The sequence below is a fragment of the Emydura macquarii genome, unplaced genomic scaffold (genome assembly GCF_026122565.2).
Source record: "Emydura macquarii macquarii isolate MOO-44397 ecotype Brisbane River unplaced genomic scaffold, CSIRO-AGI_Emac_v2 contig_2199, whole genome shotgun sequence".
NCBI lineage: Eukaryota > Metazoa > Chordata > Testudines > Chelidae > Emydura > Emydura macquarii.
This window is the reverse complement of record NW_027132336.1, coordinates 276,899-301,391: the sequence shown is the minus strand read 5'-3', so window position 1 is coordinate 301,391 and position 24,493 is coordinate 276,899. Positions and strand designations below refer to the sequence as shown.

Sequence of the window (24,493 nt, the reverse complement as noted above, 5' to 3'; positions counted from 1 at the left end):
CCCAATTAAGCCATATTTTGATGTAGGCCTTGTATGGGGTGAATTTCACTCTGTACAGAAATGTGTTTTAAACCCTCTCCATCCTTCCCTGCAGTATAAAGCAATTTGCCCAGCTCTTCCTCCCTAAACAAACCTCTGCAATTTCTGTGCACAAGCAATATCTAACAAGGGGAACCTTTTAGCTGTGAGGATGTTAATAGGTGGAAGTATTTAATAAAATGCAAAGAGAGCTCTAGTTCAATAGAACAAGCAACTTTATGTAGTTGCATCCAGTTCTATTCGCAAGAGTATTTGCAAGTATTTGATTTCTGAATAAATGGATTCAGAGAAGAACTTTGATATGATCATAGCTGATCAGGATTACATTATTTTAAAAAATTTTAAAAAAGAAAACTGATAGCTCTCTTGCAACATATTAACAGCCTCATTTAGTCTCTGTAAAAGCAATTACACTTGTATATATTCATTAAAAACAAATGATTCTAGCCCCCTCTCAATTCCCAGACTGATATTGGTAGTTATCAGCCACCAGTCACCACATTTCTAAGAATTTGCCTTGGCTTTTGAGTATTTTCTCCTGTCTTCAGCAAGTTTTCTCTGAGTAGCTTTAATGTCTGCATTTGAAGTTGCCAGTTTGATAGCGTCCTGGTGACGTGACATGATTGGGTGCATGAATGAAAACTTGGCTAAGTAACACACACACACAAGCTCTCCTCCCCCCAAACAATTATCAGTTCCTTTATGGAAAGTGATGTCTGACTTCAGTAAGAAAGTGAGGATTTTCTGCCAGTCATGGTTTCATTTTTCCTGCTGCAGGCTGCCTTTTCCTCCTGGGGACCGGGTGACTTTCAATGGGAAAGAATGTGTCTGCCAGAAGTGTTCACTGCCCCCTGCTGGCAGCAACAGCACTTTCTCCGTCCAGGCCCTGCGAAGTAAGTAGGTCTTTTTTTTAAATCTCTTTGTAGTTTAGTGAATAAAGCAGTATGGCTGTGTGTGATTCCGTTAAGTTAAGCCTGTAAGGAGTTACAAGTAGGAACCCAGGTTCCCTGCTCTGGGCTGGAGCTATAAAAACGAAGGGGAAGCTGCTGTAGTGGTGGATACCTAGAGAAAAAGGCTTGTCTTATCCCCTCCCAACTTGCTGAAAGCTGGAAGGCCTCTTTTGGTTGTTACCAGTGTCCTTTGTTACTTTGATCCTCTCTTGGAATCCTTGTTATGTTACTAAAGCTGACTTGGAGGAAAGAGAACTGAACTGAGCTAGAGTTCACTATCAGGGTTCCTGACATAAGTTGTCTGAAGCCATTGTAAATCAGGAGTGAATCTAGCCCACCATTTCTACAGACATCCTGATCCCGTTCTCATTAAAGACAATTGAAAAGCAGACATTGACTTGAATGGGAGTTGGATCGGGTCCATGGTGCCTGACAGAACGAGTTCATTTAATTATCTATAAATAATTCATAGAGATTGAATGTCCTATGCTGTACGTGACATTGAGAAAGTCTCTTAGGGACCAGCCCTTACACAGTGCTCACTGTACTGCCGCGAGTAAGCCAAACACCGCTTGATTGTAACGGTTGGCAGGATTGAGCATGAGAAAAAGTCTTTTGGATGCAGTCTGTATTTGCCTTTCTACTTTTCGAACAAACTGGTTAATAGTTTGCAGTGTGGCTGTCTGTAGGTGGAGTTCACGGTGACCTTTTGCAGGGTATAATGCAGCTCTCAACTGACTTGATGTCTGTAAGTGCTACAGTCTGGCCAATAGCCTGGAGCGTTCCAAGCTGGTTATCTGTGAACCCTGGATCATATTACTTCCTTGTGCAATTGTGAATTTTGCCAAATCCTGCCTCAGTGAGTGTTTGCCTGATTTTGCCCAATATGGTTATTTCCATACAGACCGCCAAAGCATATTCTCTTTTAATATGAAATCTTTCCTATTGGATTGCCTTTGTGTTTTGTTTTTTTCTCATTGTTTTTGCTCAGGACTAACTTTCTGGGTACTGGGTACATGCATGGATATATGACTGTATTAAAATTCTGAGTTTTTTCAGATCTTTTCACTTCCATTTCCTTTATGACTGTTTATCTTTTATGTAAAGAGTAACTTGGGGAGACAATGTCTCCACTGTTTGGGTTTCATATTCTGCTGTCAAATTACCCTCAAAACCATATTTTAATAGGTAGATGCAGCTGTAGAAACTTGCATAGCTTACTGTTTTGTTTTGTTCTGAGCTCGTTTTCGCTTACCAAAATGCTGCAGGATATTATTGAGCAGTAACATCAGCTGAACACAGTATGCTGAGTGAGTTTTATTCAAGAATGCTGAGACTTCCATCAGGCCTCCTTGGCAATATATTCTGGGCCAGACCTTCAGCTTGCAGAAATCAGCACAGTGCCATGGATTTCCATGGAATTTTCTGCTTGTAGAGATGTCCACTGTTACTCTGAGTATCTTTCCAAATCCCTCTGTGGGCAGTGGCAGTCTCCCCCTGCTCCAAATAAAATCAAATGAAGTCAAATTTAACCCCTTTTCAGCAGTTTGACTTTACTGGTAATTCAGATCATAGCAGAACATAAACTTCAGCCAAAGCTTATTCCCCAGGTCTGGCTGTTCCTAGTATTTAGTGCAGGGTCTGCCTATTCTTGCTTCCAGTTCCCTCTGACCAGAGTCTTTTCCCCTTTCCTTATCTTGATGGAGTTAAACATGCTATGTCTTTCTCAATGAGCCACCAGAATTTGCTTAGCAGTTTTTAGTAGGGTTCTAACTCTTGCTAAAACGATTGATCAACAGAAGAACCAGACGTCCCCTAGCGGTCATAAACCCTGCCACCCTTCTCCTCTTTTTTATTCACTTAGAATTCATATTTTACTTCACATTCTATTGAAGTAGCGTATACTGTTATCTATTTACAAAGTGTGTCCCATAAACAGAGTGTTTTATAGTAATTTGTCAAGGCTTAGGACTGTATTGTACCCCTTGACTTCCATGGACACTAGGAGCACATCCCCAGGGCAAAATCTGGCCTCTAAAAACAAAAGATGATCCTTTCCTTGAATAAATCCTCAAACATGCAAGTATTAAATGTTCATATATAAATCTGATCCAGCTCCCAATAAAGTCAGTGAGAGTCTTTCCACTAACTTGACTTGAGAGTTGGAGCAGGCCCTATATGTTCAAATTTTCAGACATTTTCTATCACAGGGACTTGGCCTTAGACCCCTCCTGTACTAATCAGCTGGCTCTCAGCTGGCTCTCAGCTGATACTGTGAGGTCAGTGATCAGGTGATAGCTTGAAAACCACCTGGTCTTCATTAGACCAGTAATATGTTGTTTGTTAGTGAGAGCTGCAGGGTATCGGAAGGCTCCTGCGGCAGTCCTTGGATCAGGGGAAAGAACACATTTCATATGTGACACTCAGGTAGACGGCTTGTGGAGTGAAACCTTCAGGGAGCAGGCTAGGAAGGAGAGTAAGAGCTACAAGGAGTAGGTAGATTCCTGCCGAAGACCATGGTCAGGAGGAAAGAACATGAATGGAATGTTGAACTTGTGTTAAATAGTTATATTTGAAGAAATTAAACAGAAGCTCTGACGAAAAGGGACTGAAATCCTGTGGCTGGAGACCGTTCTTTTTTCCACAAGCCAGTGAGGTAGCCTGCTGGCTTACATGCCTTCTCACAAGATCTGTTTACACACCAGTCATTTTGAGGTTAACAAAATTGAAAAGAAACAACCAGGGAAAACCACAAAAACAAGAAAAGCTTGTGTTACTTTCCTATCTATCCTAGATCTTATAGCTCGCACTGCAGCAAATCAGTGAACCAAATGTGAAATTACTTTTACAGTTTTCTGAATATCTAAAGCAACTATGAAGTGGCCATTTTTGAGGGCAAAGTATGATAACAGGAAGTGTGTACTAGCCATCTTTGATGGGGGCAACAGTGCTTTTTGATTGGAAGCACTATAAGGAAAATAGCTCATGAAATCTGCTGTAATAAAGGTGTGTATATATAAGTGGAAAGGGAAAAACAGCTACTTAGTCAGAAGTCTGGACACAAAAATTATAAAGTTAACCACTAGATCAAGTGCCAATAGAGAGATTGTAACAATAACATGGAAAAATCTGAGGGAAAGAAGGCAGCATGCCATTTACTTTTGTTATTTTTCCAGCATTTAGCAAATATCAGGGTTGAGTGATTGTTTTTGCAATGGCACAAATGGACAAACATATTCAGAAATTTGTTAGCTGAATTTGAAAATGGAAGTCCAAAATGACAAATTGTAGTTATGCTACAGAAGGCAATAAATGGCACTTAGGATTCATTGTCTAAAAAACAATTGAAAGAGGGGAATATCACCTTGGAAAAAGTCTTACTGTTTTGACTGAGGACTTCTCTGCATAAAAGAAAGTGATGCTTGAAACATTTGTCTTCAGGCAAGTGAGACAAGGACCATGGAAAATGCTGACAAAATTTTTATTTCAGGTTACCCCATCTGATAAATTCATGTGAGTTTGACTTGCTGCTAAAACCAAGATGTAAACAAACAGTGCAGACTTATTCATCAGCCTATCCATCTCTTAAGCCATCTTAGGAACACTGTGTTTGCTTTCAGGAAATCTCTGTAGACTTGATGAACTCTGGTTCTTTGACATTAGATCTATTAGCGTTCCTATCTGTTCACTTAAGGTCTGGCCTCCTTTGTTTCTCTATTCAGTTTTGGCCTTCCCCTTTTACACTCCAGGATTTAGAGGAAAAATGGGAATTGCTCTCTCTCTGACACACCTATCTGGAACTCTGCTCTCATCCTAAGCCACTGAATCTTTCATTGTTATAAATAAACACCTTCCTTTTCTCTTTAGTTTCTGATGGACTTGCTCTGTAAAACTTTTTCTGACAATGTGTATTGAGGAGAATATATCAAAATATATCAGCAAATTCATTTGTATCCTACAGATCTATTGGTCGAAGTGAAATGAGTCAGCAAAAGATGTTACCTCAGAGGCAAGTAGACAGGGACTTACATCAATAGGCATAGTTGGCATAGCAACAGCAGTATTTGTTTTTAATTGTCAGGAATATAATAGGGAAGAGAGCTGTTAAAAGAAAAATACACCCAAAATACTTATCCTCTGCCAGCTGAAAGCTTGAGTGAATGACAGCCAAATATGTTATATTGTACTAAGTCTGTAAAAGTAAAATTCTACAGATGAGATCAAATTAGATTAGTAGCTAAAAGCCGTGGCACTTGCAGATTCCCAAACAGATTTCTGCTTTCTATAAGATAACCTATACTGAGGTGTGTAGTGTCTTATGGGAATAGGTCTGGGCACACACCCAAATGTGGGATTAATTTATTAGCAGACCTTCAGCAATCTGCTCCACACTGTAAAGGCTTTTGCTCTAGGCTGATTTCCAGCAGTGCTGGGTTTCAGCATAATGGTCTTGAAGAGACACAGTATAACTTTCCTCATGCCTCACAAATCCACCAAAGGTAAACAAACATGGACTGCTATAATTCTGGTCTCATTAAAATGCTGTTACTATTACACTTCTTTAGGCTATTTTGTTGGTAGCCTTATTAATGTCACAATTAAGCAACTAAATGGCACTTTTTATTTTAAACAGAAATTATGCTCAGGAAGCCAGTTTTTCAAAAATTTATATATAGACTCCTCTGATTTGGAATCACTTTACCAGCATCAATCTTCTTCGATGTTGAATGGCTTTGTGCATCTTTTTTCCTCCTTAATGGACTTGTTTGTTTTCCTTTCTGGTGTCTCTAAATGACTCTGAATGTCTTAATGTTCCTGGTTCTGCCTTTTCTCTATCAAACTGCCATTATGCATCCAGAGTTCCTCCACATGCCCCTTCAACTGAGCTCACATAGAAGAGAAGGAATATTATTACTGAGACACTGGTGCTAGTATCGCTTTTTTAACTAGATCTTTGCTTTTTCTCACAATCTCTGCATATTTTAACACCTTTTTAAGCTTCTCTTTTGAAAATACATCGACATATTCTTACTCCTTCTTTACTTATTTTTCAGATCCTTTCTTTTTAGACTGCAACTGCTTCAAGTCTCGATTCTGTCATCACAGTCTGGATTTTATGCATTCTTCTTTCTCATGAGTATATTCCAGATAATGCTGCTGGTAAACCTTGAGAGCTCTCTTATTTATTTTTCCTTCCAATTCTGCTTTCAAGACACTGCAGGTTTGACAGGCGAAAGGCCATCATTTAATCATATAGATTAGTGCAGCTTCTGAGTCTTCTCTGTTGTCTTCTTTTATAGCTTTTGCTTAACCAGACTAAGGTTCTTGCTCCTTAGCTGGTTGTCTCTCTTGTCCGCATTACTGACTTAACTGATCAAAAAATGGGAGTCGAAGGGAGGAATTATGAAAATGTTTGCCATTGAAATTCAAAATTTTCATTACAATTTTAAATATTTGACAAATTTTAACCTATCCTAATTTTTGTACGGCATCATCTACAGACCCCAATCAGGATGGTAGCTCTCTTGTGCTGAGAATTATGCAAACCTTGACAAAGATACTGTCCCTGCACAGAAGAGACGTGAATAGCTTTCCCTTTTACTGTCTTGGGTTTCAATTCTGTCATCGATGGTGGGCATTGTTCCAGGATTGGTTTTACTTACTAACACACACGCACACCCCTTTTTCTCCAACCCACATGATCTGACCTTCCCGCAGCACAGCCAGCACCAGTAACCACTTTAATTGAATTCATGTCTTTTTTTTTAGTTGATAAACTAGGGCATGGACCCAGCACTATGTGAACTGTCACAGTATGAATCTGAAAGCCGACCTCATGGAAATCTTACTAAATCTAGTGGAGCACATGGAGTGGATAGGACTGGGAGCTATGAACGTCTGTCTCTGAGACTCTGTCTGTCTGTGGCTTTGGGAAAGATATTTTCTCCTTTCTGCCTCAGTTTCCTAGTGATAATTGCCGACTGCCTACCACAAGACTGGTGTTATGAATTAACTGATTAACGTTTGTAAAGTGCTGTGTGACAGTCGCCATCTTGGCCAACATGCTGGGGATCGAACCAGGGACATCCAGCGCTAAATTCAGAGCTAAATTAATGAGCTGCTACATAGCTGGGGGTTGTAACAATTTGTACTCTCTGTGAATTGGCACCAAGAGGTACTTGTAACACACATTTACCAGTGGGTTACACTTTGAAGGTGAGAAGTGTTATATAAGCACTCTGTTATAAGTATTATTGATCTAGAACTATGCACTAGCATTACACTTTGGTACACTGGGGTCCTGATATCAAACTTCCTACCATGCAAATAGTCCCTTCTTAAAATAAAAACATATCACTAATATAGAATCATAGAAGATTAGAGTTGGAAGGGACGTCAGGAGGTCATCTAGTCCAGCCCCCTGCTCAAAGCAGGACTAACCTCACCTAGCCAGGGTTTTGTCAATTCGCAGCTTAAAAACCTCTAAATATGGAGATTCCATCACTTCCCTAGGTAACCCATTCCAGTGCTTCACTACCCTCCTAGTGAAAAACATTTTCCTAATATCCAACCTAGACCTCCCCCACTGCAACTTGAGACCACTGCTCTTTGTTCTGTCATCTGCCACCACTGAGAACAGCCTAGCTCTATCCTCCCTGGAACCCCGTTTCAGGTAGTTAAAGGCTGCTATCAAATTCCCCCTCATTCTTCTCTTCTGCAGACTAAACAAGCCTAGTTCCCTCAGCTTCTCTTCATAAGTCTTGTGCTCCAGCCATCTAATTATTTTTGTTGCCCTCCACTGGACTCTCTCCAACTTGTCCGCATCCTTTTTGTAGTGGGGGGCCCAAAACTGGACACAATACTCCAAATGCGGCCTCACCAGTGCCGAATAGAGGGGAATAATCACTTCACTCGATCTGCTGGCAATGCCCCTATTAATGCAGCCCAAAATGCTATTAGCCTTCTTGGCAACCAGGGAACACTGCTGACTCATATCCAACTTCTTATCCATTGTAACTCCCAGTTCCTTTTTTGCAGAACTGCTGCCTAGCCCGTCAGTCCCCAGTCTGTAGCTGTGCATGGCATTCTTCCATCCTAACTGCAGGGCTCTGCACTTGTCCTTGTTGAACCTCATCAGATTTCTTTTGGCCCAATCCTCCTATTTGTCCCCTTTTATTTTATTGAACTCCTAAATAAGAGAAGCTTTCATTAGCTTGAGACTTTTATGGGACTGAAAAAGTAGTAACTGAGGAAGAATACCTTGTGTTTTGCACGCTTATTATATGGGACAGTGTTTTTCTAGGTTAGTTTCATTCTCCTTTTTTACATCAGTATCTTGAGGTCTGCTTTGGGAGGAGCTAAGGGTGCTCCCGAAGGCCATGTTTTCCCAGTTCCAGTCCTTTGCAAATTGTTTTGCTTCTATAAAGCTCTTCATAGTGATTATCTACTTACATGTTTGTTGTTGCCTTTAAACATTTATGGCAACATCTCCTCCTAGGAACTTAAAAATTAGTTTTTCTTATTTACTTAATGTTCAAACTGAGCTGGTAATATCAGAAGATGGGCTGAAGCACGACTCCTTAAATTCAGTATAAATCTTATTACTGCTTCACTTAGGGCTTGTCTATACATACAGCACTGCAGCAGCACAGATGTACCAATACAGCTGTGTTGCTGTAGCACTTAGGCTATGTCAATACGTACAGCAGTGCAGCTGTACAGGTACTCTCCCGTCAGCATAAAAAAACCCACCTCCGTGAGCGACAGAAGCTATGTCGGTGAGAGAAGCTATGTCTCCTGCCAACATAGTACTGTGCACATGAGTGCTTATGTTGGTGTAACTTATGTCACTCAGTGGGATGGAACATTCACACCCCTGAATGACATAAGTTTTGGCGACATAGGCTGTAATGTAGAAATAGACTTAGTGAAGAAGCAATCTATGCAGACGGGAGAGCTTCTCCTGTTGGCAGAGGTACTCCACCTCCCCAAGAGGCGGTAGCTATGTCAGTGGGAGAAACCCTCCCATCAACATAGCACAGTCTACAGTAGGGCTTAGATCAGTATAACTATGTCGATAAGGGGTGTGGATTATACTGACATAAGTCTGTAGTGAAGACCAAACCGCAGATTTAAAAAAAAAAAAAAAAAGGCCCTATATTTTTCTTCCAAATTTGAGTGATGAATTTGCTTAATGGTAATTCAGTGGACGTGGCTGAATAATCTGCACTTCAGTAAATCCGATCACTTATTTAGCTGCCTATATATGGACTTGGAAGCCTAACTTCAAGAACCCACTTTTTAAACCTTGCCCTGAATCTTTTTGCTGGAATGAGTGAGCGTAAATGTGGTATGGTGCTACTTGGACATAGCCTATTTTGTTAATGTAAATAAGTTGTGTAATATTGTAATTTTTGTACATATGCTTAGAACTTGGTTAACGTTGGTAAGTGCATTTTATAAATAAGTAAAAAGTATGTAGCCAGTGATCGTGATCGACTTTTACATGTGGTACATCCTGTGTTACCAACTTTCATGATTTGATAGTAAGTCTTAAGAAACTTGGTGTTTTTTTCTTAAAGCCCCAGCTCCTGGAGGCCAGCCATTACATGAAACTTTCAGCTTTCCTATTTTTTTAAGTAAGTTTCTGGCTCTCGTGGTTGCAGAGAAAAGCCTGAAAACATAACCTGAGTGTAATTTAAAGACTCAAAAACAAGGCAATAATAAGAACCTAGAATTTATTATTTTTAAAAATCTTATTGTTTGTAGACCAATCTTATGAATTTTGTGGGGCCTGACTCATGACTTTTGAATGCTTGGGGTTGGCAATATTACATATTATATACATACACCCCAAATGTATTAAAGTACCAGCAAAAATCAACTTATTCAAAAAACTAATATTTCTTTTAAGTAGTCACCCTGTCAATGATATTATATCTATCCAACTTGCCACCCAGAATAAAGCACACGTGGGTTGGCAGCAAATAATGAGATTCCAAATTTCCTTGTACAGTTGCTATGATAACACCAATGGATACTTGTCTTGCAGTAACCTGTATTATTGCACCCTCATGATCAGTTATGCATAAAGTATATGATTAATTTGCAAAGGGTTTTTCTGTTACAGATTGCGGGGGCTGTGGTTCAGAAATAAAAAATGGACAGTCATTGGTAGCTTTGGACAAACACTGGCATTTGGGCTGTTTTAAATGCAAGACATGTGGCAAACTTTTGAATGCCGAGTACATCAGCAAGTAAGTGGAAATGAGAGAAGCTCACCAATCCTTATAATCTCTAGTTCATTTTCAGCATTCTGTTAGCAAAAAGGTATTTGGTTAGCCTGTTGTTGCATGTTCTTAACACTGTTCTTTAAAAGCATAGATTTTTCTTTCTTAAATTTTCAAATTGTTAGTGAAAGCAATGAACTAATACTGCTAGCTTGAGCCAGGCATACTGGAGTAAGGGTCAGTGCAGTCTTCTACCCAAGACTCTGCTGATGCACCTAAGTGATTTAGGACCACTAGATCCATGGGTTTTATGCTGCCAAGCTACTTAGGTGCTTTTGCAAATCCACCCCCTCAGTCCTTACTTATACCAGTCGTGCTCTTCGAGTCCTGGTCCTCTTTTGAGCAGACTCTGTTATTTGTGTTTGACCTTGACAGATTATGCTAGTGCTGGGATGTGAACAAAAATATTTGTCCCCGCCACAGTGTTTCATACTAGAAACAATATCCTAAAAATGTTCATCAGGGTGATATATTACTGGTCTTTTTGTCACACTAAATCCTTGTGCACACAGTGGATTGTGCTTACACTGAATTTAACAGCTATGCTGAGGGGCAGCTCAATGCCAGTTGAAGTTCCACTGAGGCCCCGCTTTGCGGGTTTGAGTGGAAGATAGTTCTTTTACTGGCCTTCAGAAGAAAGGCTAATTTCTCTCTTAGAAACTGAGGCACATGGGTAACCTTGGGCAAATCATTTCACTGGGATGTCTGTGGTAGCCTTGGGCTAGTCTCTTACTTATGTGTTTTGACTTCTCCATCTGTTAAAATGGGAGGCAATATTTGCTGCCTTATGTGTGTGTTAGGGGATTAATTTGCTAGTGTTTATAAAGCACTTTGAGCTCCTTGGAAGAAATTTTAGGTACATGACCATCCTTCCCTCTCATATGACTAATTTATAGTGCAGAGGTGAATTAGGAGATTAGAAGAGGGTGACATGTACATAACTCCATAGTTAAAACAAAGCAAGATTACTATAGGATTATACTAATACTTTCTGTTCACCAAATCAAAAATGGTTTTTTAAACATGCAGATGAACAGTAATTTCTGAATGTGTCGATTATACATATATAACTCTAAGCAGAAGCCTCTACCTAAGATAAAAGGAGTGTATGATCCTGCCCTGGAGCTTTTGCCTAAGAATTGTTTTGGGTAGAAGGGGGTAAAGGGACAAAAAGACTGAAAAAGACAAGACTGAGAGAGAGCCAAAAGCACTGTAACCACAATGTGAACCTGGAAAAAGCTAGAGAGAGCACTTTTGTGTCTGCTGCCTAAAGAGGCTTGGACCGGTAAGCTAAGAAACTGCTCCTTTTGTTCTTTGTTTCTCCTGCATTCATAGAAAGTGGATTTTTGTTACAATCCTTGTAACTAATGAGACTGCATCAAAGAAAATACCAGATTCCATCAATCTCTACTTCCAGTGGGAACATCTCCAGGGCCCTGAACTTTAACTAGCTGCTCAGGTCAAAAAGGGGCAATATTACTGCAGTCTAGCTCCCCTCATCTTACCTACATTCTGGGTATGTCTCCATAGCAAAGAAAAACCCCTGGCTGGCCTGTGCCACCCGACTCGGGCTGCAGGGTTGTTTTATTTGCTGTGTAGCCTTCTGGGATGGGGCTGGAGTCGGGCTCTGAGACCCTCCCACCCCGCAAGTTCCTAGAGCCTTGGCGCCAGCCTGAGCCCGGAATTCTACACAGCAATGCCCGAGTTGACTGGCATGGGCCAACTGCAGGTTCTTCTTTGCTGTGTAGACATTCCCTCTGAGACTAAAACTATTCCCTCACCCATGCCATTCTTCATTTGATATGGATTTTGCACTACATGCTTGATGAAGAAGAACATCTGAGGCAATTGGTTAATACCCATATGCTATGGAGGAATCTTCAGGGATTTATCTCCAAACTTGACATGGAGTCAAGAGTAGAAAGCATGTATAGCAATAAAATAATATTTGCCTATGTCACGGGGTGTGGTGAGAATTAATGTTGTAAAATGCATTGAAAATTAAAGGAGCTATGTATGACGTATTGTATAAAAGAGCTTCTATATATTTCATGCACAAACACTCTCTAAACTGTGAAGATAAGAGTATTTGGTCTCAGTTTAGGTGTAGCACAATGGGTGGAAATGATCCAAATATTTGCTTCTTGTGTCAGGATCTTTTAAATAGTGGTTGGAACTCCTTACTGTAAATCAGTTAGGATCCAAGTAGTTTTCTGATGAGTTATTTGTGGTCATTGATGATGTAATATAATCTGTTTTAGTTAATTGGAGTAACATAAATTGCTAAAGTTTATTTAGAGCCAAAAGCTGAGATTTGAAATTCCCATTACATACCTTTGTAAATTTGTATTATCATCATTTAAAACCTGCAAATAAAACCACCCAAAATTCTGCAGTTTATTGCATGCATGGGCATATTTCAAAGACCTTTCTGTCACTTAGATTGATCTCTGTATAGTCATCTTCTACAGAGAAGACATTGGCATCTTGATGCTCTTGGAAAGTTCCTAACTCAAAAGAATGTCCACAGAATTAAGCAATTATTCCTGTACAATCCAGGTTGAGAGTGGGTTTAGCCAACAATTAATAAAGGATAGAAAAGTAAGTGGAAATAGGAACTGATTTATTTCTCAGAGTAGGAAACACAAGGAATAAGTTAATGAGTAAGACTATCAAAGAAAATACTATAATCTGTTTGAGCGTAAGAGACATTTGATCTTATTATGGAGAAAGAGAAAATTGCTGAATACAGTGCAAAGTAGGAAAGTGGGATTGAGATCAATTTGGAGGAGTCAGATTTGGATGAGCCAAGTATAATTTCCTGTTCATTAATTATTCAGGTATTTACCAAATTGATAAATGGGGTTGGGGAGGGAAAAGAGGTTTGTAATCAACCCTCCCTGGAATACCAACAAGGTTTAGCTGTGCAATCTGCTAGGGGAACCATAGGCAACTTTGAAACTATCTATGTATTGTCTGTCTTTTCTCTAGAGATGGTGTTCCATACTGTGAAATGGACTATCATGCTAAGTTTGGCATAAAATGTGACAACTGTGAGAAGTACATCACAGGAAGAGTGCTGGAGGTAAGAAAATTCTATCAACCAAACAGACATTCACACTCAAAACTTAAGAGACCTCCTTTGTTTCGGTTATTGATGTGCAAGAACTGAGTGTTAACATTTCTATTAACTGCTTTTCTCTTCCCATTTCACTCCCAGAATCAATCCATGTTAAATCATTACATTACTTTTTATGAACCGTCAGGGAGTATTTCTATAACTCGGTACACACCTATTTGCTTGAAGCTTTGCTAATATATGAATTTTAAATGGCGTATTCTAAGTTATTGAAGGGTGGCAAGGCAGCAGAGTAGAGGTAATTTAGGGGACTGTTAGGCATGTAACAATGTAACTGTGTTGTGAAGTTATAAATTCCATTCTTTCATACATGTTTATCTAGTCTGTGTATTTCTGAGTTCATAGTGAAGGTACTGGAAAACTAAAATGAAACTTTCAGTATTTTTGCCTGTGATCATAAATGAGCAATGTTGTCATTTCCCTGGGCCTGTTCGTTGTTCTGAAGAAAGGTTGGGAATATGTTGTGCGGGTGTACAAAGGCTGTGCCCAAAAAACTTGCTACACATGACTCCACATAACTAAAGACTGAACTAAACCCAGATTAGACACAAAATAAAGTCTCTGGTTCTGGATGGATGGTTATCCAATTTATTTATAAAGGTGTATTTTTCTTTCTGTTCCTGTGCCATAGTTCCAGCTATATACAGTGGTGTTGTAGCCATTTTTTGTCCCAGAGACAAGGGGATGAGGTAATATCTTTTTATTAAACCAAATTTTGTCGGTGAGAGAGACAAACTTTCAATCTTATATAGAGCTTCCTTACCAACAGAAGTTGGTCCAATAAAAGATATTACCTCACCCAACTTGTCTCTCTCATATCTCCAGTTACTTTAGTCCACTCAGGACTGGAGTCAGGAAGAGTCACATCACTCAGTAGTGATCCCTTCTGGTTCATTAAGAATGAATAATGAGAATCTGTGAAGGAAGTCTCATTCTTCCACCTGAGTTGCTCATGAGGCAGAGTCTCCAGTATTCAAAAACAGGGGCTGATGGCTACAGCAGGAAATATATAGTAATAGTACTTGAGCAGGAAAAAATGTTCCTATGTAATATATATACTTCATTGTGAAGGTGTAAAGCAACGTGTGTTTTTTTTTCCTCCAGCACATCTTCCTTGTTGTTCTAAACAAGGAAACTAGAATTTACTGCACATGTGTTAACAGTGCCTCTCCTATATCTCTCTCAATCTGGCGCATACATGTTTCAGAGTGTATTGATTTGCTAGCTAATAGAAGAGAATTCCTAGTTTTTGTTCTATAGCAGCAGTAATATATTTTTTTCCATAACAGGCTCAATGCTTGAGCCATATCCACTGTTGTTACCCCTCTCTGATTTAATTTGTATTTCTATCCATGGCAGGTTGTGGGGATGAATGACTTAATGCGTCCCTGTTTTCACACCCAACACACTATTGTAATAATCTTTGTACAAGGTATCCTTTGTAAGGTATCATTTGAAAACTCAGAATTTGCTAGTAAGTATTGTCCTGATAAAATATGTGTGGCAACATTGTATGTGAAGTTATAAGATTTCCCTGTATGATATTATTGAAAAGAACCTGATACAAGACGCAAATATTTGGATCATTTCCATCCATTATACCTAAAATAAGACCAAATAGCTTTATTTTCATAGTTTAGGGAGTGTTTGTGTCTGTGTAGTTCCAAACCGCACAGTCCTGCCCAAGCAAAAGTCAGCAAACAGGTCTGTCCTAAACAAAGGAACGTGTGTGCTTGCTTTAATTTGCATTTAAGCCATAAATAGAGTCTTCAAGCAGGAAAGAAAAACAAAGAAAGCTCAAACAGGTGAAAAAAGCCAGCGGCTAACATCCTTCCACATAAACTCTTTGTCTCTTGGTTGTCAGCTGGAAATGTTTTTCAGGAGAGAGACTGAAACTTTAAAAAGCAGGGGCAAACACCCCGAGACCCCTCCCATCTGTTTCTGGTATCAAAAAGGCAAGACAAAGGAAAACAGATATTAGACTTAGCAGAGGGTACGGGTCCTGACCTAAAGAGTTTGGTCAGTAACCTTGCTGAAAGTATGTGGTGAGAAATTTTGCTTGAATCTACTATAGTTTGTTCAGTTAGGCACTAGTAAGTGTTTTATCTTTATTTTTTTCCAACTGTTTTTGACTTTTATACCTCATTACTTGTACTCACTTAAAATCTATCTCTTTGTAGTTAATAAATTTTTTTTTCCTGTTTTATCTAATTCAGTGTGTTTAAATTGAAGTGTTTGGTTAATTCTATTTAAGACAATAAACTGGTGTATTATTCCCATAAAGGAGTAACAGATTTAATATATCTGTACTGTCCAGGAGAGGGCTAGGCAGTACAAGAATATATTTCTGGGGGATGATCTGGGACTGGGGGGAGTGTTGGAGCCTGCAGTATAACCAAGGCTGGTGAGACCCAGAGTGTAATTGGCAGGCTACAGTTACACACAGACACTCAAGGTGTAACTTGCATGCTGGCAGGCTGTTTGTGAGCAGCCCATGTGGGAGCTGCTTCAGCAAGGCTTTGTAGGGCACCCAGGATTGCAAGGAATAGTAACACAGCCCTCCTAATGGTCTCAGTTGTATCCTGGTATGTCAGATGGAATTGTTAGCTTTCGAATTAGATGGACGAAAGTGGCACCACCTGCTTCTTGAATTCCTGTTGTCTCTGCAATACAGAAAGGTCTTTTAGGGCTTGATTCTCCACTGCCTTACAGTGTTGGTGCAAAGTAAGTTTAAATTGCTTCCATTCTCATTTGGTTGCATTTTACATCCAACATTCACAGAAGTAAATGATGACTCAAGGTGCAAGGCAGTTGAGAACCAGGTGCCCCTAATGTTTTGGTTGATGAGGAAAGGATGAACAGAGCCTTTGATGTTTAGCAGCAGCAGCTGCACTGGTTTTGTTAGATTGGGAACTAATGGCAACATGGGGTGCATCTACCTCTTGCCATTGGCTGTTAAGTGCAGATACATCAGAATATCCAACATAGTTAACAGTCTTGTATTTTGCATTTCAGCTGTCTGACTGACCTACTCTAGGACTTAGGATAGATATCTCAATTCCAGTTCAGTATCTAATCCAATATTTGTTCCCCCCCTACTTTTTTAGATGATCTATCAATGTGTTTACAAAAATGTGTCAATGTGTTTACAAAAATGAAGCATCCAGGGCTGCTTCTAACATTTGTCATCTTTGGAAACCTCAGCAGCGCTTCCTTTTTTTCAACAGTTTTGTTTTCTTTATATGTTTTTGAATATATTGTGAGGATTCACAAGTGTGATCGGGGAAAATTGCTGCTAAAGAAGGGAAATATCCTACCAGTGAGACTGTGGAATAGGCTCCAAAGGGAAGTGCTGGAAAATATCACTTAGGTCATACTAAAACTAGACCAGACAATGCATCAGAAAATGTATGTTAGGGAATAATCATGCACTGAAAAAGGAAAAAAGTAGATGACTTAATATGATTTTTTCCATATCTGATTTCTATGATAATGAATAGTCAGCAGAACAGCTTTTTCCGTGCCTAATGTCTGTAGACAGATTTTATTGTTTAGTCTTCCTCTCCTATAGTTCTTGGTTCATTTTAAGTATTTATTCAGGGGAAAAGGAAGGGAGAGATTAGTAGTGCAAACTGCTGATAACTTCCAATAATACAGTTGTTTTCTTATGCTGGCAGCCAAATATCATTCATGATTTGTTTACTTAAGGTCTTCCTGTGGCCTATTTTCTGAGGGTCAAATCCTGATTCCCTCTGTAAAGTCAGAGTAAAATGGATTTAGGACAGGCTAGCTCTGTGTAGGTAAGGGGAATAGACTCCCCAGGATGTGGAGTGTCGGTGCAGCCTGTCTCTATACTGCTGTCACTTGCATGGACTATTGTATAGTTGTTGTTGCTGATTGCGGAGATTTGGGCAACTGAATCTTTCTATTTGTTCTGATCTCACCTAGTCTTCCTGGCCATGTCCCCAAACCTCTCTAGTCTGTCTCATCTCACCCCAAAGCTTCCTTTGAATGGGTTGCACAAGAATCCACAATGGAATTATGCATGTAAAATGCAAGGAGTATAGAATCCTCCTATGTGGTCTGTCAGCCTTTCCTTCCTCCCCACTGCAGTGATCACCGTGCTACTACTTTAAAGCCCTTGCACATCCATGCAGGGCTGGGCAAGATTAGGCCCTGGCAATGAGTAAGAAAAGGGAGCAGTGTTCAGTACAGTATCTGTGCTGCCCTTATGGAAATTGCTGTGTTCTTTCTTTATGCGTTTGGACAAACCTGCCATCTTGATGTGGAAATCCAGGATGGATGGACGTTGCTTTCAACAGCTGAGTTTGGTTTAAGCAAACGGAAGATTTGGTAGGGGAAGTAGAAGTGGGTGGCAATCTAGGCAGCAGTGACAATGAGATGGTCGAGTTCAGGATCCTGACAAAAGGAAGAAAGGAGAACAGCAAGATACGGACCATGGACTTCAGAAAAGCAGACTTTGACTCCCTCAGGGAGCTGATGGGCAGGATCCCCTGAGAGGCTAATATGAGGGGAAAGGAATCCAAGAGAGCTGGCTGTATTTTAAAGAAAGCTTATTGAGGGCACAGGAACAAACCATCCCGATGTGCAGAAAGAATAGCAAATATGGTAGGCGTCCAGCTTGGCTTAACAAATAAGTCTTTGGTGAACTTAAACACAAAAAAGAAGCTTACAAGAAGTGGAAGCTTTGTCAGATGACTAGGGAGGATTATAAAAATACTGCTTGAACATGCAGGAATTAAATCAGGAAGGCCAAAGCACAATTGGAGTTGCAGCTAGCAAGGGATGTGAAGGGGAACAAGAAGGGTTTCTACAGGTATGTTACCAACAAGAGGAAGATTAGGTCAAGTGTGGGCCCCTTACAGAATGGGGGAGGCAACCTAGTGACAGAGGATGTGGAGAAAGCTGAGGTACTCAATGCCTTTTTTGCCTCTGTCTTCACAGACAAGGTCAGCTCCCAGACTACTGCACTGGGCGGCACAGAATGGGAAGGAGGTGAACATCCTGCAGAGCTGAAGAAACAGGTCCAAGACTATTTAGAAAGATTGGACATACACAAGTCCATGGGGCCAGATGCAATGCACCCAAAGGTGCTGAGGGAGTTGGCTGATGTGATTTCAGAGCCATTAGCTATTATCTTTGAAAGCTCGTGGCAACAAGGGGAGGTCCCTGATGACTGGAAAAAAGCAAATATAGTGCCCATCTTCAAGAAAGGGAGGAAAGAGGATCCAGGGAACTACAGACCGGTCAGCCTCACCTCAATCTCTGGAAAAATCATGGAGCAGGTCCTCAAGGAATCCATTTTAAGGCACTTAGAAGAGAGGAAGGTGATCAGGAACAGTCAACATGGATTCACCAAGGGAAAGTCATGCCTGACCAATCTGATTGCTTTCTATGAAGAAGTGACTGGCTCTGTGGATGTGGGGAAAGTGGTGGACGTGATATACCTTGACTTTAGCAAAGCTTTTGATACTGTCTCTCACAGTATTCTTATCAGCAAGTTAAAGAAGTATGGGTTGGATGAATGGACTATAAAATGGATAGAGAACTAGCTAGAGCATAGGGCTCAACGAGTAGTGATCAATGGCTCCATGTCTAGCTGGCAGCCGGTCACAAGCAGAGTGCCCCAGGAGTTATCCTGGGGCCGGTTTTGTTCAACATCTTCATTAATGATCTGGAAGATGGGGTCGATTGCACCCTCAGCAAGTTGGCAGATGACACTAAGCTAGGGGGAGTGGTAGATACCCTGGAAGGTAGGGATAGGATACAGAAGGACCTAAACAAACTTGAGGATTGGGCCAAAAGAAATCTGATGAGGTTCAACAAGGACAAATGTAGAGTCCTGCAGTTAGGATGGAAGAATCCCATGCACAGCTACAGACTGGGGACTGACGGGCTATGCAGCAGTTCTGCAAAAAAGGAACTGGGAGTTACAATGGATAAGAAGTTGGATATGAGTCAGCAGTGTTCCCTGGTTGCCATGAAGGCTAATAGCATATTGGGCTGCATTAGTAGGAGCATTGCCAGCAGATCGAGTGAAGTGATTATTCCCCTCTATTCGGCATTGGTGAGGCCGCATTTGGAGTATTGTGTCCAGTTTTGGGCCCCCCACTCCAAAAAGGATGTGGACAAGTTGGAGAGAGTCCAGCGGAGGGCAACAAAAATGATTAGATGGCTGAAGCACAAGACTTATGAGGAGAGGCTGAGGGAACTAAGCTTGTTTAGTCTGCAGAAGAGAAGAATGAGGGGGGGATTTGATAGCAGCCTTTAACTACCTGAAAGGGGGTTCCAGGGAGGATGGAGCTAGGCTGTTCTCAGTGGTGGCAGATGACAGAACAAGGAGCAATGGTCTCAAGTTGCAGTTGGGGAGGTCTAGGTTGGACATTAGGAAAAGGTTTTTCACTATAGGAGGGTGGTGAAGCACTGGAATGGGTTACCTAGGGTGGTGGTAGAATCTCCATCTTTGGAGGTTTTTAAGCTGCGGCTTGACAAAGCCCTGGCTGGGATTATTTAGCTGAGGTTAGTCCTGCTTTGAGCAGGGGATTGGACTAGATTACCTCCTGAGGTCCCTTCCAACTCTATGATTCTAAGTTCTGCTAGAACTGTAAAACTGCCTAGGAAAAAAATGGTTTATTTTCGTTTCTGCAGAATGGCCGTCAGCAGAAAATAACATCAGGGGAAAACACAGAAAATAAACAAATATTATAAACCCAAGCTGTTAATTTTTAGAATCAGCCATTTCTCTTTTGTCATGATGCAGGAGGCTTCTCTATGTTCTGGCACCAAGAAAACCTTGGTTTTTGTTTTTAGTCCAAGCAGTTATTTGTGAATTTAAAATCTGAATTTGCACTAATAAGCATATCATAAAAACAGAGAAATTAAACACAATTAAACTTTTTAAACAATACGCGGTGTTCTGTGCCGGTAACTCAGGGTCTGATCCAAACCCCATCAAAGTCAGTGGGAGGTTTTCCATTCGCTTGAGTGGCCTTTCCTGTTCCCAACCAGAATAGGGGCAGATTCTCTAGACTTCCCACATGATACTTGGTGTAGGAATGGAAGGCTGAGGGTTAGGAGTGGCTTTGAGAAGCCTTAAAATTATCCAGAGCCCCAAAGTGCCATTCTAGCAGCTGGAGATCATTTGGATGCAGTGGTGTCCTGGCTACATCTCTGTTTGCCCTACTGCAATCCCTGACCAGGTGCTGCAAGGTGGTGGCATAGAAGCAACTATGATGGTGCTATGCCACTGGAAGATTCAGTCATTCAAGGAGCTGAAGGAGTCTGTACCCAGCCTAACTAACTGATCTCCCAGGTCACGACTCATCCACTAATAGCTGCTTGGGTTTGCCTCAAACTGTTGGGTCAAATGGCGGCATGTACCCAAGTGGGGCAGTATGCAAGGCTACGCATCGGACCCCCAGAGATGTGGATAGTGTCGGTCTACTCCCTGAGCAGACAGCACTTGGACTCAATAATCACGATTCCGCTGCCGGTCCTTGCTTCGCTGACTTGGTGGAGAGACCCAGGTTCCATACCCTTTGCTGTCCCACATGTGTCAGTAACCTGAATTTCGGACACATCAGACTTTGGGTGGGAAGCCGACCTCGATAGACTCAGGTCTCAGGGCCTCTGATCCCAAGAAGAACTCTCCCTGTACATAAACATCAGGGGGATCAGGGTGGCACGCTTGACTTACTAAGTGTTCCTTCTCCAGATCTCAGGCAGGGTAGTGCAGGTCTTGACGGACAACACTGCATCAATGTATTACATCAACAAGCAGGGAGGGGTTCACTCTTTTGCCTTCTGCAAGGAGGTGCTGTGGCTGTGGGATTTCTGCCTGAAACATTCCATTCACGTTGAGGCATCACATCTCTCCAGAGCCTGAGACACACTGGTGGATCACCTCAGCAGATCCTTTTCCTCTCACCATAAGTGATGTCTTCATCCAGAAGTTGTCAGTGTCATCTTCCAGAAGTGGACCTCCCCCGGTGGACCTGTTTGCACAACACGAAATGCCATCAATTCTGTTTGCTGCATGGGCACAGCAGGACTCCCTCTCTGATGCCTTCCTGCCGTCATGCGCAGACTACCTAATATACATCTCACCGATACCCTTGGTTCACAAGGTCCTAAAAATGAAGCGAAACAAGGCAAAGGTTATGCTGATAGAATTGTTTAGTATGCTTCTGGACCTCTCATTGGCAGCTCCACTTGTGTTCCCACTCCATCTGGACTTGATTTCACAAAACCATAGCTGATTTCTTCACCCAAACCTCACCTCCCTGCACTGCATGGCATGGTTACTGCGTGGCTGAACCCTGAAGAGCAGGCCTGCTCAGAACAGGTCCGGCAAGTCTTGCTAAGTAGCAGAAAGCCTTCCACCATTGCTACCTACGTGGCAAAATGGAAACGTTTCATTTGTTGGGTGACTGGACGGAATCTCTTTCCATCCCGGTCTTCTCTGAAGTCTATCTTGGACTATCTGTTTCACCTAAAACATCAAGTTCTGGCTCTCTTATCTATTAGGGTTCACTTTGCAACCATCTCAGTCTTCCATCCACCAGTGCAGGGAAGAGCAGTGTTTTCCCACGAGATGATGGTCAGGTTTCTTAAGGGCCTGAAAAGACTCTACCCTCAGGTACGTGACCCAATTCCCCTATGGGACATAAACCTGGTCCTGTCAAGGCTCATAGGATCTCCCTTCAAGCCAGCAGCATCTTGCTGCATACTGCTTCTCTCTTGAAAAGTTGTCTTCCTGGTGGCAATCACCTCATCTAGAAGATTCTCTGAGATCAAAACCCTTATGTCGGTGTTCTTCAAGGATACGGTCCAGCTGCAACCCTGTCCAGCCTTCCTACCAAAGGTGGTGTCACAATTCCACAACAACAAAGACATTTTTCTTGGTTCCTGTCTTCTTCCGTAAACCTCATAAGACAGTTGACGAACGTCAGCTCTATACATTGAATGTTAGGCAGGCCCTCATCTTCTATATTGAGAGGACTGAGCCCTTCCGCAACTCTACAAAACTCTTCGCAGCAGTAGCGGAAAGGAGGAGAGGGCTACCTGTCATCCCAAAGAATCTTGTCCTGGATAACTGCCCCTACCTGGGCTTGCTACAAGTGGGTGACAGTTCTGCCTCCAGCCATCCTGACTGCTCATTTCACGACAGTCCAGGCTTTGTCAGCAGTGTTCCTTGCATAAGTACCAATGAGGATATCTGCGGAGCCGTAACATGGGCATCAGTTCATATCTTCATGTGTCACTACACTATCACCCAGCAGGCCCGTGACAATGCCAGTTTTGGGAGAGGAGTGTTGCAGTCAGCATGTCCACGAACTCTGAACTCCCCTCCAAGGGTACTGCATGTGAGTCACCTAGCATGGAATGGACATGAGCAAGCACTTGAAGAAAAAACAGTTACTTACCTTTCCTAACTGTTGTTCTTTGACATGTGTTACTCATGACCCTTTCATGACCCACCCTCCTACCCCTCTGTCAGAGTTACCAGCAAGAAGGAACAGAGGGGCTCTGGAGCCAGCGGCGCCCCTTTAACCGACGCATATGCGCGCGGGTCCACAGGGCACTAGAGCCAGTCCTACAGATATCACTAAGGGAAAAATCTCCATCAATTGTGCATGTGACACACATGCACTAGCATGGAATGGACATGACCAACACATCTTGAAGAACAAAAGTTATGAAAGATTAGTAATTGTTTTTTTCTTGTCTCCCAGGGATGTTGTGAGGATAAATACATTGAAGGTTGTGAGGTTCTCAGATACTACAATAATGGAGGCCATATAACTACTTTAGATAGATAGCAAGGGTGTAGAACACAATGAGAGACAGGCTGAGCTAAGTGGTGATAATAGATCTTCATTTGTTTCCAGTTATTGAGGAGAGGAAAGTCAGATCCTCCTCCAGTGGTAAACATTACAGGTAGATTTCTTTGCCATTCATCTGAATAAAAATCTACAGGTTAAGAAGTTTTGCGGGGATGCATTTCAAAGGGTTTATCTGGACCTTTTTGCACCACACCCCGTTCCTTCTCTGATTATAGTCCTTCTATCAGCAAAGGGTCACTTTTTTTTCTACTCTGGACTAGAGATATATAGATTCCACATTATTCACAACTACCTAGTTAAGGCTCAAGAATGTCCTTCAGTAGGTGGTGTACATTGTCATGACATTTGCTACTGCAGTGTCCACGTGTGTCTGGTGGCTGCAGATGGCTTCCTAAGATATTCTGTACTATGGCAGGCACTGTGTATGGAGCAGAAGGAGTTAATATTTGCATTTAACTGTCAATATATGTGACTATATGTTGTTGTTTTTTAAAAAAAACTTTACAAAATTCTGGAAATTGAAACTATAAGGTCTTGTAAAAGGAAAGAAGAAATGCATGAGTTACTAAATGGTGATGAGACAGGAAATGTCTTAAGATGTGAAAGAGAAATAAAAATTATAATCAGATGATTTATATACTAAATCCCTTGCATTGGTAGCCCAATGTTTTTTGCTTTGCTCTGAGCTTACATTGTTTTAGTTTGCAGTCTACTTTGTAAATCAGTTGCTTTCCCCTTTTTGGAAATCTTAGTATAGTACTGAGACGAGACTAATTCCCTACAGCAGGGTGTGTAAATTTCTGCCTGCAGTGTGGAATAATGGTTTATTCTGAAATGTCTATTATCCTGCTGTTTCACTAACAACAAAACCTAGTGATGTGTAAAATGTACTTGAGCAGGTTATAATACAGATGTTAATACTGAATAATGAAATAATAAAAGAAAAGGTTCTATATGATCAAGGATTTCCTATAGAACATTCAGCCTTTGAAAGGCTGGTAAGAAAGGCAAAAGGACTGAAGTGTCAGAATTAATCATCAGTTTCAAATTGCTGCCAAAGCCAGTTTTCTCTATCACAAGAGAAGGAAGCAAAAACTGTTGGGGAAACGATATGTCTTAATAAATCAGCATTAGCTTTTGCAAGAGGAAACCACCCAAGGTAGGAAAGATTAAACAGCACTTGCAAAGAGCATTGTGTATGGAGGTTCA

General features: G+C 41.2%; 1 protein-coding gene across 2 annotated transcripts in view; it reads left to right on the top strand.

The window, feature by feature from the left end:
- ABLIM2 (actin binding LIM protein family member 2) overlaps nucleotides 1-24,493 on the top strand; it is a 208,588-nt gene that overhangs the window by 90,687 nt on the left and 93,408 nt on the right. The window contains exons 4-6 of one of the 2 annotated variants that reach the window (XM_067558866.1): nucleotides 817-932; nucleotides 10,120-10,246; nucleotides 13,271-13,364. In XM_067558866.1, coding sequence (XP_067414967.1) covers nucleotides 817-932; nucleotides 10,120-10,246; nucleotides 13,271-13,364 — 337 coding nt within the window. Of the gene's footprint in view, nucleotides 1-816; nucleotides 937-10,119; nucleotides 10,247-13,270; nucleotides 13,365-24,493 lie in introns of both variants that reach the window. The other variant, XM_067558867.1, reaches the window with a different exon arrangement.